At 43.4% G+C, this 14,268-nt stretch overlaps 1 protein-coding gene across 2 annotated transcripts in view; it reads left to right on the top strand.

The window, feature by feature from the left end:
- The window catches only part of LOC124114617 (CCR4-NOT transcription complex subunit 11-like), a 105,022-nt gene that overhangs the window by 57,302 nt on the left and 33,452 nt on the right, over positions 1 to 14,268 (top strand). For both annotated transcript variants that reach the window (XM_048385601.1, XM_048385600.1), the window contains 2 exons: positions 5,540 to 5,655; positions 8,945 to 9,098. In XM_048385601.1, coding sequence (XP_048241558.1) covers positions 5,540 to 5,655; positions 8,945 to 9,098 — 270 coding nt within the window. The remainder of the gene's footprint in view (positions 1 to 5,539; positions 5,656 to 8,944; positions 9,099 to 14,268) is intronic.

The following is a 14,268-nucleotide window of genomic DNA, read 5'->3' as shown; positions in this document are numbered from 1 at the left end:
ACAAAGTATGACCGACACGACTGCTTTTTACTGACATCTGAAGATGTCCACACCTCCATACCATCGGATACAGATGCATTATGGAGTAATGCAAGATAAGTTAAAAAATCTGATAAATCTAGATTGCATTACATTGTCTTAGTAGACGGGCCCACCCGTCACAGACTTGCCTCCCCATGATAACTTCAGACAATTTACGTGTGACCAACAGTGATATGAAAGTCATAACGTCACCATTTCAGGCATTGGCAGCTGGTGATTGGGAGTCCTGCTCATGGAATGGAACAACCTTCTTCTCTGTTCAGCAGAACCAATCACACCTTCATTTCTGTCAAAAGCAAGCAGAAAATTGATTAAAGAGTAATGCAGGATAAGTATAGAAGTATGAAAAATATCTAGATTTTACTAGTATTTTAATCTGGTGTACTTGGGTGGTCTTTACAGGCGTTTGTTATAGTCATTGTTGCCTGACTTTGGCTCTTTCCTGCGCCTACTTCGCGTGTTTTGTTCCATCCGCCATCTTGTTTTGCCACATGTACAAAATACTTTTTTATATTCTGGGCCTCTCAAGTGTAAAATTATGCTCTTTATGTCATAATTTCTCTCGTAAAGTTTCTAAAAAGGTTGAGTTATTATTACATGCCAGTCTCTCTTTGTTGACACATGAGTCTATTCTGCTTCTCACATTTGTCTATTTCTTTGAAATTACATGCTCACAATGTCGGGGCAATAAGTCAGCCAAGGATCCATACCTACGGTGCGCCGATTGTACAGTCCCCTTGTCCTTGTTGTCGCAGTGTAAGTTTTGCCACGATCTCTCCCCCAGGGTACCTCAGGGTTTTGAGAAAACGACATACCCAATGTGCCCGTAGGCATCCCCAGGTGGCCGACCACAGGGACATGTCTACGACTTCGAAGACACTGAGGTGCTATTATCCCCAACTATGCCGCAATCATCAACAATGGAGCAGTACCTCACCTACCCACCGTTGTTTCTTGTGGTAACACCTCTATTGCCAAAAACTACAACTACCTCTCTCCTGTCCTTGGCTCCTTTAGAGGACGCCACTACAGCTTGTCGGTCTCATACACGTGTCTCTCTCCCGGGTCTTCCAGTCACACTTCCAGATCCATAGTCGTTTACCGCTTCCTCAACAATACGACAATCATTCTGTTGGCTTGACTTTTGAGTCGACCACATTTGAGTTAGACACGCACCAGGGACTTAACCAATGTTGATGAAAGGGAAACAATTTGGTCTTCCCCTACATCCATTCCACCGGATCCCATGCTTACAGATTTAAAATCCATGTTGGATGATGATTTCCCCAAATTGTCTGTCACTAGATTTTCCCGTCCACGCGTTCAAAGCCTCAGATAATGCGCATACTCTGGACGATGATTAGGCCGACCACTCTTGCGTATGCCCGATACCTGACTTGCCTTTGTTGAGACGGAAATTCGACAGTCACTCATGCCCTTATCCATCTTGGCCTCGTCCTCCAGAGCTAGACAAGCCTAATCGAGTGGATCATTTACAGACTATATCATTTCAACATTGACCATTTACTATTCATCTCTGGGCGGCCTTGGCAGAGAATACCACCACCAGGTGCCTCAGTTAACTCGCCTTAACGGATTGGGATTCCGAGTTCAAGAGGCAACTTCTGAAACCCACATCTACAATCAGTCCAAATTCAAACCAACTAAAACAAGCAATTATCAGCCTAGACGCAGCTCTCTTGAGGCTTCCGATCAGGCTCCTTGGTGGCAAAGGTCAAGACCATACAACGTCACAAGGCAATTATCAAGCCTGCTGTCGCCAACACAAGTCCAGCCTAGGTCATCCCAGTCATAGTCCCGTAGGTGGGAGATTGGGCAGGTTTTGGGACAATTGGATAATTCCTCAAGGTCCATTTGTCACCAACATCCCTCGTCATGGGTACCAGTTCTCTCTTACAGCAGACCCACCGCTAACTTCTTACCATCCAAATTTTGGATTAAACACAATCTCGCCATCTTCAATAAGTGTTACCTGGAATGTCCTCCCTACTTTCATCTATGTTGAAACTGCTCAGGACCAAAATCAATGCCAACAGCCTCGACCTCAAGGAAGCTTATCTTCATGTGCCCATCCACCCCAGTTGCAGGAGTTTCTAAACTAAGAATCAACTCCCAGGACTGCTTGACAGATCTTTCACAGTTCCTTCCTTATCAGCTAGAGTGGGATCCGAAGATGAGGATGTACTACCTGTGTGCCCAGTTCGAGCCTAAGGGTTTTCCTCCATCAATCCAAGACACAATGTTGATCTCAGAAATTACTTTTTATTTTAGTCTCATCTGCCTTCAAGATGGAAGTTAGTCGAGACACTATCTCACTATGGCTGCGCTCCATTATACTACAGGTGTATGACCTAGCAGCTATGGACCTGCTTAGAGACAGCAACCCCCATGAGATTTGAGCTGTAGCCTCGACCATGGCTCGACCAATTGCTCCATCCAATCCATCTTTTAGCTCAGATTTAGTTTTCGCCAGTCATTATCTCCGAGACATGACTCATGATCAGTATGTGCAAGGTGTTCATAGTTTTGGTCCTTTGGTGGAAGTGCAACTAGTTCCTAACCCCAGACGATCTTGACTCAGACGTTAACCACTTCTGTGAAACCCACGAGCATGGGTATAGTGCTGACAAACCTAGAAACATAATCGGGGCTCCAACAAATACACTATGAGGTGAATACGATTCATATCATGAATATAGGGTAATGAAGTCAGCAGCTGATGTATTATTTGTTATATTCAGTGAAACAATAACAACATAAATTATTTGACATGGTTGGTTATACATTTAAATACTTCACTTATCCAGGTACAGGTATCTGCCCAAATGCAACAATGACCAGTGACCACAATACTGTCAAATTAAGTTTGTGCCACAAACAACATGAAATGTAGTACATGGCAGGAAGTTTTATTACATACAGATATTTACATAAAACATTTGGTATAACGTGGGGGCTGCCTCGGTTGCCTATTGAGACCCTGGGGTCGAGGTGACCCGGGTTGACACCCTGGGGTCGTGGTGACCCGGGTAAGATGACAATGTCCTGGGGTCTTAGGGACCCCGACTGTGTAGCTGTGGGAGGGATATGCTGGTCCTGGGGCCCGATGACCCGGACGATCCCTAGAGGTAAGCTGGTCCTGGGTCGTGCTGACCGGACGGTACCGAAATAGCGTAATGTTCTTATATAGGCGCCTGATAAAATGCCATGGAATGCATGCCAATACATTAGTACTAGCGAATCCACAAGAAACCACATACGTGATGCACATGAATACATGAAGCAATGCAAGACAGGAAGGGCTATGGGGTGGCTGGAGGGTAACACAGTTGAGTGGCTTGCGACAATGGAGAAAGTAACCTCGTGCGGGGCTGATGGGTTAATAAAGGTAAACACTGTGACGTCATGTCCGTCTTACTGGGCATGCGCAGACTGTTTGGAAGTGCATTGTGGGAAGTAATTACTGTAACATGATCCAAGCGGAATGAAAACACATTCAGGTGACAGAGTTTAAGAAATCGTGTTGAATATAAAAGTAAAGAGGTGATTGACCTGTAATTGGTAGATTAAATATGAACGAGTAAGTACTGTTGTTGTTGCACAAACTAAAATATCAAATTACCATTTTGTGCCACAAACAACATGAAATGTAGTACATGGCAGGAAGTTTTATTACATACAGATATTTACATAAAACATTTGGCATAACGTGGGGGCTGCCTCGGTTGCCTATTGAGACCCTGGGGTCGAGGTGACCCGGGTTGACACCCTTGGGTCATGGTGACCCGGTTAAGATGACAATGTCCTGGGGTCTTAGGGACCCCGACTGTGTAGCTGTGGGAGGGATATGCCGGTCCTGGGGTCCAATGACCTGGACGATCCCTAGAGGTAAGCTGGTCCTGGGTCGTGCTGACCGGACGGTACCGAAATAGCGTAATGTTCTTTGGGGGCCACAAGCCTTCCATGCTCTGAGTGGCTTTTGACGCCCAAACGAGGTTAGCAACCGAGAGCCCCCAAAGAATAAAGAATATAGGTAAAATAGAACATGAATATGGTACTTAGTGATGGTGACACATAGCCTTGTGGGCTTGCACTAAGGTGGATTCGGACGTTCTGATATACTTGGCATAACAGTCTGTTGGTTATACATATAAATACTGCACTTATCCAGGTACAGGTATCTGCCCAAATGCGACAATGACCAGTGACCACAATACTGTCAAATTAAGTATTATAAGAGTGTTGTCTTCGAAGAAATCTATGCATATAATATGTTGTTCTTATGGATATTTGTAGGTAAAGGGTATTTTAATGCACATGATTGCATATTCATAAATATTCTATTCTGGTGACCACGTATAACAAATTCAATTCACCGAATACGCAAGTGAATCGTGACAGCCCTAATATCTACACATACACCAAATTTCATTGCATTTTGAAAAAAAAGATAGCTGAGTAATGGTATTCAATGGGCTTTAATACATTGCTTCCGTGGGGGCCAATATGAGAATTGGCTTGTGGGAACAGGTATGTCAAGTTTCAGATTCATTGGTCCAGTGGTTTCTCAGGAGGAGGGGCGGTCGGGTAGCCTAGTGGTTCAAGCGTTCGCTCGTCACGCCGAAGACCTGGGTTCGATTCCCGACATGGGTACAATGTGTGAAGCCCATTTCTGGTGTCCCCCGCCGTGATATTGCTGGAATATTGTTAAAAGCGGTGTAAAACCACATTTACTCACTCACTTACTCACTCTCAGGAGGAATGTTTACAGACACTGACAACAAGGAAGCTGGCCATGATAAAGCTCACTTGACTTTGTCCTACTTAGACACATGTGTTTTATGTAGATATGGTGTTGAAATGTTCAGTATAAAAGTATATTCTGTAATTAGACAAGTCTCTACACTTGCATTCCAGTTGATGTATACTGTAACTGTCTGTAGTACAATGTTCAGTTTAGGGGAATTTTACACACAAAGGTTTCCTTTGTCAAAATCAGAAAATTAAACACATTTCAGCGATTGGAGTATCATAATCATTTATCGTAACCTCAAAAGTCTTCAGTTAGCATTCAGTAATGATAGGTTTAGTAATACGCAAATGAATTGACCATTGCAATGTAACACGTCTTGATTGGCTGGTTCAATTTACTTAGCCCAACCACCTAACTTTAAGCTTTCAGTTTTGGGTGTAGTATCTCTGTCACATGTGGCCATCAGTTTGTCGTGGCATCTGAGAAATGTAAGCAGACAAAGGTGCCGAGTTTATTGAATTGTTTCCAATATGTGTTTGTCCCCTAGTTTCTTCCAATGTCCCCAATTCCTAGTAAGTAGGGGTCATATTGTACATATAGTACATATTGACTATAGTTATTGTACATGTGTTATCCTTCATTATGATGTAAATTCTATATTTTTTTGTGTGCAGTGATAACATATGTACATGTTTTATCCTTCATTATGCATCAATATTCCAGTCATTTGACGTGAGTGGCCTACAACTAGCTTTAGCAGAACGCCAGTCTGAGATGCCCTATACTAGCAAGGCAGCCATGCCCTGTGTGGTGCCAGATCCTGATACCAAACCCACAAGGTAAATTAGAAGTCTAACAATTCATCAAATTGTTGATGCATTGCAGTTGTCTTTGGCCCAGTGGCAATAGATTGATGAAAAACTTAAAACATTAAAATAGTTGACATCGATACGATAACATTATAATTCCTGCGAATACCCTACCTCTATTACATCATAGACATAAATTCCCATTTTGGCAATAATCACTCTATAAAATCTTTAGATTTTTCAACAGACGTCCTCTTCACTGCCAATTATCCAATAGTTTTGAGGTAAACCCTATCCCTTGTCAAACTGCATCTGCACATGCGCAAGGCGGGAAAACATCACTTCTTTCCCGTGTGTGTTGAATCAACAAGCAAAAAGTTTTACTCATCAATCCAAACACATATTGGATAATAATTCATAGCTTGTACAAGATCTGAAAGATTACAACAGTCAACCTTTGATCGTCAAGTTTTGCAGCAGACAACCTACGACAGTCAAGCTTGCTTGGAACGGTGGTATAAGAAGCAAGATCGTGGACGCAAGTAGGTAGATTTAGTTTACATATTGTGTGGTATGGATGCCTCCCCACTACCATCATCGGGAGTCTGCTCAGGGTGTAATTGATCAAGCGATCGGAGACCCTCACCATAGATGTAGTACTTGTAGAAAAAGCATGTGCACTCCAAGATCAAGATGAACGTATTGCAAGGACTTGTCGAAGGAAAAATTTGACAAGCTCTATAAAGCCCTAAATTGTCCTAAGTCTAAATCCAAGAGGAAGACCAAAACCCAAAACCAAAACTAAATCTAAATCTAATGTGGAAAAGTGTTGTCTCTCAGGTAAACTGACTTCCTCAGAGAAACATACGGTCACTAAAGGGGTGTTGTATAAAGAGAACCATGTTTTTCTTTTAAGGAAAAATCACGTTACTCAACCCCAAACTAAGGAGCAGGCATACAGCATAAAGCAATCAAAGCATGGTCCGATCTACTACACCACTCATGGGTACTGATAGCTACCACGGTGGTAGGGTATATACAACATCAAGGGAGCCCGAGATCAGACCTTTTTGTTGAGAGAGGTTACACTTTTATTTGCCTTGGCAGACTCAGTGAGTTGCAGGATAGAAGCACGGTACATACTGGGAAAAGTCAACATACTTGCAGACTGCCTATCCCGGAAAAACAAGATTGTACCCACGGAATGGACTCTCCATCCCAAGGTTTTCAAGTGGATAACCTCGACGTGGGATACCCCTCACCGGGATTTGTTCACCACATGCCTAAATCATCGACTTCCCGTTTATGTCAGCCCTGTCGCAGATCCATTAGCCCTTCAGGTCGACGCCCTATCCATGAGTTGGCAAGGAATGTTCACCTACCCTTTCCTTTCTTGGTCTCTCCTGGACAGAGTAATAAGGAAGATCGAGGACACAGATTGCGTCATAATTCTGATAGCCCCCGTATGGCCCAATGGAGCGTGGTTTCCAAGACTGATTCCACTTCTCATAGAAGAGCCTCTCAAACTACCAGAACATCACAATCTTCTCCGCCAACCGAAATCGGACATATTTTATGGCAACCTGACAAATATCCACCTTCACAAAATATAACAATACCTATGGTGGCTGACTTTCTAGTTCACCTGAGAAATGAGAAAGGGTTCAGACATGGTACAACTATAGAATAGCATTAGCCTCAGTTCTACAACATGATGGTATATCCATAGGATCTCACCCAGTTTAAATTCGACTCATGAAATCGTTTTCCCTGGAAGACATAAAAAAAACACGCAGTTACCCAAAATGGAATTTATCCATTGTACTGTCTGTGCTGATGGAAGCTCCATATGAACCAATGGCAGAGGCTACCCTTTTAACAGTTTCTGAAAAGACTGCCTTCCTCTTAGCAATAGCTACAGCTGCTAGAGTGTCTGTGCTTTACGCTATTGATATCTCATCTATTACGCATTCACAAGACTCGAGCCCAATATCCTTCAGATCACTACCAGAATTTATCGCCAAAAACCAGGCATCAGCGTTTGGGACTCTAGGACATAGACAATATTCTATCCCATCCTTGAGTAAAACAGTGGATCATCCACATAGACTATCAGAGCTCTGAGATTCTATATTTCAGCTACTCAGAACCACAGGAAGAAAAGAAAACGGCTCTTTAACTCTTGCAAGCCTTCGTCAGGCGTAACATGTATAACGACCAGAGGTGTCGCCCTGGAAGACTTCAGAACCAGAATTGACGTAAAGAGTATGTTTTATCACCAACCGGAAGTGATGATAAATGACCCAAATGATGTCACCAAGAGATTGAACCTAAGTGTCATCATAGATGTTCTCAGAACCGGATGTGACGTCATGAAGGTCATGTGAACCGGAGAGAAAGATCCGAAATGAGGTCATATATCTCCAAAAACAGGTAACAATTATGAGATCATAAAAATGGAAAGGACACCACAAGTGCCAACTCTTCTGCACGTTTGCCAAGGGTGAAATCAGGAAGTCTGGCATTGGTTCATTCCCCATGTTTCCCTTACTTCACTGCTGCCAATTATCAGGGAGTACTAGATGACAGGATCCCACCTATCCCTCTGGTAAATACTGGCTCTGATGTAATAGAGGTAGGGTATTCGCAGGAATTATCAAACAATAGTTATTATTGTGTATAATTCTAAGAATACTTCCTCTATTACATCAGGAAATAGTCCCTCCCACCTCCCCAATATATCTTACATCTAGTCGATGAAGGTTATTGGAAAGAAGTGATGTTTTAACACCTTGCGCATGCGCAGATGCAGTTTGTCAAGGGATAGGGTTTACCTCAAAACTATGGGACTTCTGTTGAAAAATCTAAAGATTTTATAGAGTGATTATTGCCAAAATGGGAATTTATGTCTATGATGTAATAGAGGTAGTATTCTTAGAATTATACACAATGATAACTATTGTTTGATTTTAAGAATGCTGATTGTAAGCATCTCAAGGAAGTACTTTGACTCAGGGGTTGAAAATTCATTCAGAAGCAGTCTGGTACCAGACCTCCGACCAAAAGCATCTCTGGGACAGGGTTGGGGTGGTAACTGGTCTTAGGACTGTATCATATTTTGATACCCTGCATCATGAAGTCAGCCCATTATGACATAGCACAAAAAATGTACGTTATTGCAGGATAAAGTACTAATGGTGTGTTTGTTCTCTCAGCAAAACATCTTAGGAAACCTATTATCAGACTATTATCAGAGCTGCTTTCTTTAACTACCATTTGGAGGTTATGGTTCATATATTTAGTGTTGCTTTTGTTACAGTTTTGACCAGTTTGGCAAACCAGGAGTGATCAATCCAGATGTACAGAGACAGACTATAGAAGCCCTTCTCACAGGAAACCGTCCGTCTGTAGACAACTGTATGACACCAGAATTTGTGAGACTAGCACCACCACTTCATATTACAGAAGATGAGGTGAGGATATCAACAAAACATATGTCATAGCCTGTGGCAACAGTTTCTGTAGACATTTTCTCCTCTGAATCAACTGGACAGGTTTGACTTTGGGCTTGATTGACCTTTTCACTTTTACGATACATCATTACAAGATTATCAAAGTGCATTCTAGGCACTGAAGAAACATATATCTCTTGTACTGATGAAGCTGAACATTGGCATGTATGTGTCTACCAACACTGGGATTTTGTTGTTATTTTCAAACAGATTCCTGCTTATTGAGTTTGCTGAAATTTGAACTCCTTCGCTGGACCGACTTGTGTTGCAGTTGGTGTGGATGTTGACTAACTGTACAGACTGGCTTGTGTTGTATTTTATGTGGATGTTGACAAACTGTGCAGACTGGCTTGTGTTGTAGTTGGTGTGGATGTTGACTAACTGTGCAGACTGGCTTGTGTTGTAGTTGGTTTGGATGAACCTATTGACTAACTGTGCAGACTGGCTTGTGTTGTAGTTGGTGTAGATGTTGACTAACTGTGCAGACCGGCTTGTGTTGTAGTTGGTTTGGATGAACCTATTGACTAACTGTGCAGACTGGCTTGTGTTGTAGTTTGTGTGTATGAACTTATTGTCTGACTGTGCATAACCAACTTGTTTTGTATTAGGTGTGGATGTTGACAAACTGTGCAGACTGGCTTGTGTTGTAGTTGGTGTGTATGAACCTATTGTCTGACTGTGCAGACCGACTTGTTTTGTATTAGGTGTGGATGTTGACAAACTGTGCAGACTGGCTTGTGTTGTAGTTGGTGTGTATGAACCTATTGTCTGACTGTGCAGACCGACTTGTTTTGTATTAGGTGTGGATGTTGACAAACTGTGCAGACCGGCTTGTGTTGTAGTTGGTGTGGATGAACCTCTTGACTAACTGTGCAGACGGGCTTGTGTTTTAGTTAGCGTGGATGAACCTATTGACTAACTGTGCAGACCGGCTTGTGTTGTAGTTGGTGTGTATGAACCTATTGACAAACTGTGCAGACCGGCTTGTGTTGTAGTTGGTGTGGATGTTGACTAACTGTGCAGACTGGCTTGTGTTGTAGTTGGTGTGGATGTTGGCAAACTGTGCAGACCGGCTTGTGTTGTAGTTGGTGTGTATGAACCTATTGACTAACTGTGCAGACGGGCTTGTGTTGTAGTTGGTATGGATGAACCTATTACAGACTGGCTTGAGTTGTAGTTGGTGTGGATGTTGGCAAACTGTGCAGACTGGCTTGTGTTGTAGTTGGTGTGGATGTTGGCAAACTGTGCAGACCAGCTTGTGTTGTAGTTGGTGTGTATGAACCTATTACAGACCGGCTTGTGTTGTAGTTGGTGTGGATAAACCTATTGACTAACTGTACAGTTCGGCTTGTTTTGTAGTAGGTGTGGATGTTGACAAACTGTGCAGACTGGCTTGTGTTGTAGTTGGTGTGGATGTTGGCAAACTGTGCAGACCAGCTTGTGTTGTAGTTGGTATGGATGAACCTATTACAGACCGGCTTGTGTTGTAGTTGGTGTGGATAAACCTATTGACTAACTGTACAGTTCGGCTTGTTTTGTAGTAGGTGTGGATGTTGACAAACTGTGCAGACTGGCTTGTGTTGTAGTTGGTGTGGACAAACCTATTGACTAACTGGACAGTTCGGCTTGTGTTGTAGTAGGTGTGGATGTTGACAAACTGTGCAGACTGGCTTGTGTTGTAGTTGGTGTGGATGAACCTATTGACTAACTGTACAGACCGGCTTGTGTTGTAGTTAGTTTGGATGAACCTATTGACTAACTGTACAGACCAGCTTGTGTTGTAGTAGGTGTGGATGTTGACAAACTGTGCAGACTGGCTTGTGTTGTAGTTGGTGTGGATGAACCTATTGACTAACTGTACAGACCGGCTTGTGTTGTAGTTAGTTTGGATGAACCTATTGACTAACTGTACAGACCAGCTTGTGTTGTAGTAGGTGTGGATGTTGACAAACTGTGCAGACCGGCTTGTGTTGTAGTTGGTGTGGATGAACCTATTGACTAACTGTACAGACTGGCTTTGTGTTGTAGTAGGTGTGGATGTTGACAAACTGTGCAGACTGGCTTGTGTTGTAGTTGGTGTGAATGAACCTATTGACTAACTGTACACACCGGCTTGTGTTGTAGTTGGTTTGGATGAACCTATTGACTAACTGTACAGACCGGCTTGTGTTGTAGTAGGTGTGGATGTTGACTAACTGTACAAAACGGCTTGTGTTGTAGTTGGTTTGGATGAACCTATTGACTAACTGTACAGACCGGATTTGTGTTGTAGTTGGTGTGGATGTTGACAAACTGTGCAGAACGGCTTGTGTTGTAGTTGGTGTGGATGAACCTATTGACTAACTGCACAGACCGGCTTGTGTTGTAGTTTGTGTGTATGAACCTATTGACTGACTGTGCAGACCGACTTGTTTTGTAGTAGGTGTGGATGTTGACAAACTGTGCAGACTGGCTTGTGTTGTAGTTGGTGTGGATGAACCTATTGACTAACTGTGCAGACCGGCTTGTGTTGTAGTTGGTGTGTATGAACCTATTGACTAACTGTGCAGACCGGCTTGTGTTGTAGTTGGTTTGTATGAACCTATTGACTAACTGTGCAGACCGGCTTGTGTTGTAGTTGGTGTGGATGTTGACTAACTGTGCAGACTGGCTTGTGTTGTAGTTGGTGTGGATGAACCCATTGACTAACTGTGCAGACCGGCTTGTGTTGTAGTTGGTGTGGATGTTGACTAACTGTGCAGACCGGCTTGTGTTGTAGTTGGTTTGTATGAACCTATTGACTAATTGTGCAGACCGGCTTGTGTTGTAGTTTGTGTGGATGTTGACTAACTGTGCAGACCGGCTTGTATTGTAGTTGGTTTGTATGAACCTATTGACTTACTGTGCAGACTGGCTTGTGTTGTAGTTGGTTTGGATGTTGACTAACTGTGCAGACTAGCTTGTGTTGTAGTTGGTGTGTATGAACCTATTGACTGACTGTGCAGACCGACTTGTTTTGTATTAGGTGTGGATGTTGACAAACTGTGCAGACGGGCTTGTGTTGTAGTTGGCGTGGATGAACCTATTGACTAACTGTGCAGACGGGCTTGTGTTGTAGTTGGTGTATATGAACCTATTGACTAACTGTGCAGACGGGCTTGTGTTGTAGTTGGTGTGGATGAACCTATTGACTAACTGTGCAGACCGGCTTGTGTTGTAGTTGGTGTGGATGTTTACTAACTGTGCAGACCAGCTTGTGTTGTAGTTGGTGTGGATGAACCCATTGACTAACTGTGCAGACCGGCTTGTGTTGTAGTTGGTGTGGATGTTGACTAACTGTGCAGACCGGCTTATGTTGTAGTTGGTGTGGATGAACCTATTGGCTAACTGTGCAGACCGGCTTGTGTTGTAGTTGGTGTGGATGAACCCATTGACTAACTGTGCAGACCGGCTTGTGTTGTAGTTGGTGTGGATGTTGACTAACTGTGCAGACCGGCTTGTGTTGTAGTTGGTGTGGATGAACCTATTGACTAACTGTGCAGACGGGCTTGTGTTGTAGTTGGTGTGTATGAACCTATTGACTAATTGTGCAGACCGGCTTGTGTTGTAGTTGGTGTGGATGAACCTATTGACTAACTGTGCAGACCGGCTTGTGTTGTAGTTGGTGTGTATGAACCTATTGACTAATTGTGCAGACTGGCTTGTGTTGTAGTTGGTGTGTATGAACCTATTGACTGACTGTGCAGACCGACTTGTTTTGTATTAGGTGTGGATGTTGACAAACTGTGCAGACGGGCTTGTGTTGTAGTTGGCGTGGATGAACCTATTGACTAACTGTGCAGACGGGCTTGTGTTGTAGTTGGTGTATATGAACCTATTGACTAACTGTGCAGACGGGCTTGTGTTGTAGTTGGTGTGGATGAACCTATTGACTAACTGTGCAGACCGGCTTGTGTTGTAGTTGGTGTGGATGTTTACTAACTGTGCAGACCAGCTTGTGTTGTAGTTGGTGTGGATGAACCCATTGACTAACTGTGCAGACCGGCTTGTGTTGTAGTTGGTGTGGATGATGACTAACTGTGCAGACCGGCTTATGTTGTAGTTGGTGTGGATGAACCTATTGACTAACTGTGCAGACCGGCTTGTGTTGTAGTTGGTGTGGATGAACCCATTGACTAACTGTGCAGACCGGCTTGTGTTGTAGTTGGTGTTGATGTTGACTAACTGTGCAGACGGGCTTGTGTTGTAGTTGGTGTGGATGAACCTATTGACTAACTGTGCAGACGGGCTTGTGTTGTAGTTGGTGTGTATGAACCTATTGACTAATTGTGCAGACCGGCTTGTGTTGTAGTTGGTGTGGATGTTGACTAACTGTGCAGACCGGCTTGTGTTGTAGTTGGTGTGGATGTTGACTAACTGTGCAGACCGGCTTATGTTGTAGTTGGTGTGGATGAACCTATTGACTAACTGTGCAGACGGGCTTGTGTTGTAGTTGGTGTGGATGAACCCATTGACTAACTGTGCAGACGGGCTTGTGTTGTAGTTGGTGTTGATGTTGACTAACTGTGCAGACTGGCTTGTGTTGTAGTTGGTGTGGATGAACCTATTGACTAACTGTGCAGACGGGCTTGTGTTGTAGTTGGTGTATATGAACCTATTGACTAATTGTGCAGACCGGCTTGTGTTGTAGTTGGTGTGGATGTAGACTAACTGTGCAGACCGGCTTGTGTTGTAGTTGGTTTGTATGAACCCATTGACTAACTGTGCAGACCAGCCTGTGTTGTAGTTGGTGTGGATGTTGACTAACTGTGCAGACCGGCTTGTGTTGTAGTTGGTGTGGATGAACCTATTGACTAACTGTGCAGACGGGCTTGTGTTGTAGTTGGTGTATATGAACCTATTGACTAATTGTGCAGACCGGCTTGTGTTGTAGTTGGTGTGGATGTAGACTAACTGTGCAGACCGGCTTGTGTTGTAGTTGGTGTTGATGTTGACTAACTGTGCAGACCGGCTTGTGTTGTAGTTGGTGTATATGAACCTATTTACTAATTGTGCAGACCGGCTTGTGTTGTAGTTGGTGTGGATGTTGACTAACTGTGCAGACCGGCTTGTGTTGTAGTTGGTGTGTATGAACCTATTGACTAACTGTGCA

This window comes from Haliotis rufescens, unplaced genomic scaffold (assembly GCF_023055435.1).
Source record: "Haliotis rufescens isolate VD_foot unplaced genomic scaffold, xgHalRufe1.0.p SCAF_6, whole genome shotgun sequence".
NCBI lineage: Eukaryota > Metazoa > Mollusca > Gastropoda > Lepetellida > Haliotidae > Haliotis > Haliotis rufescens.
The sequence above is the reverse complement of the archived record's forward strand: the minus strand, read 5'-3'. Positions and strand labels throughout refer to the sequence as shown.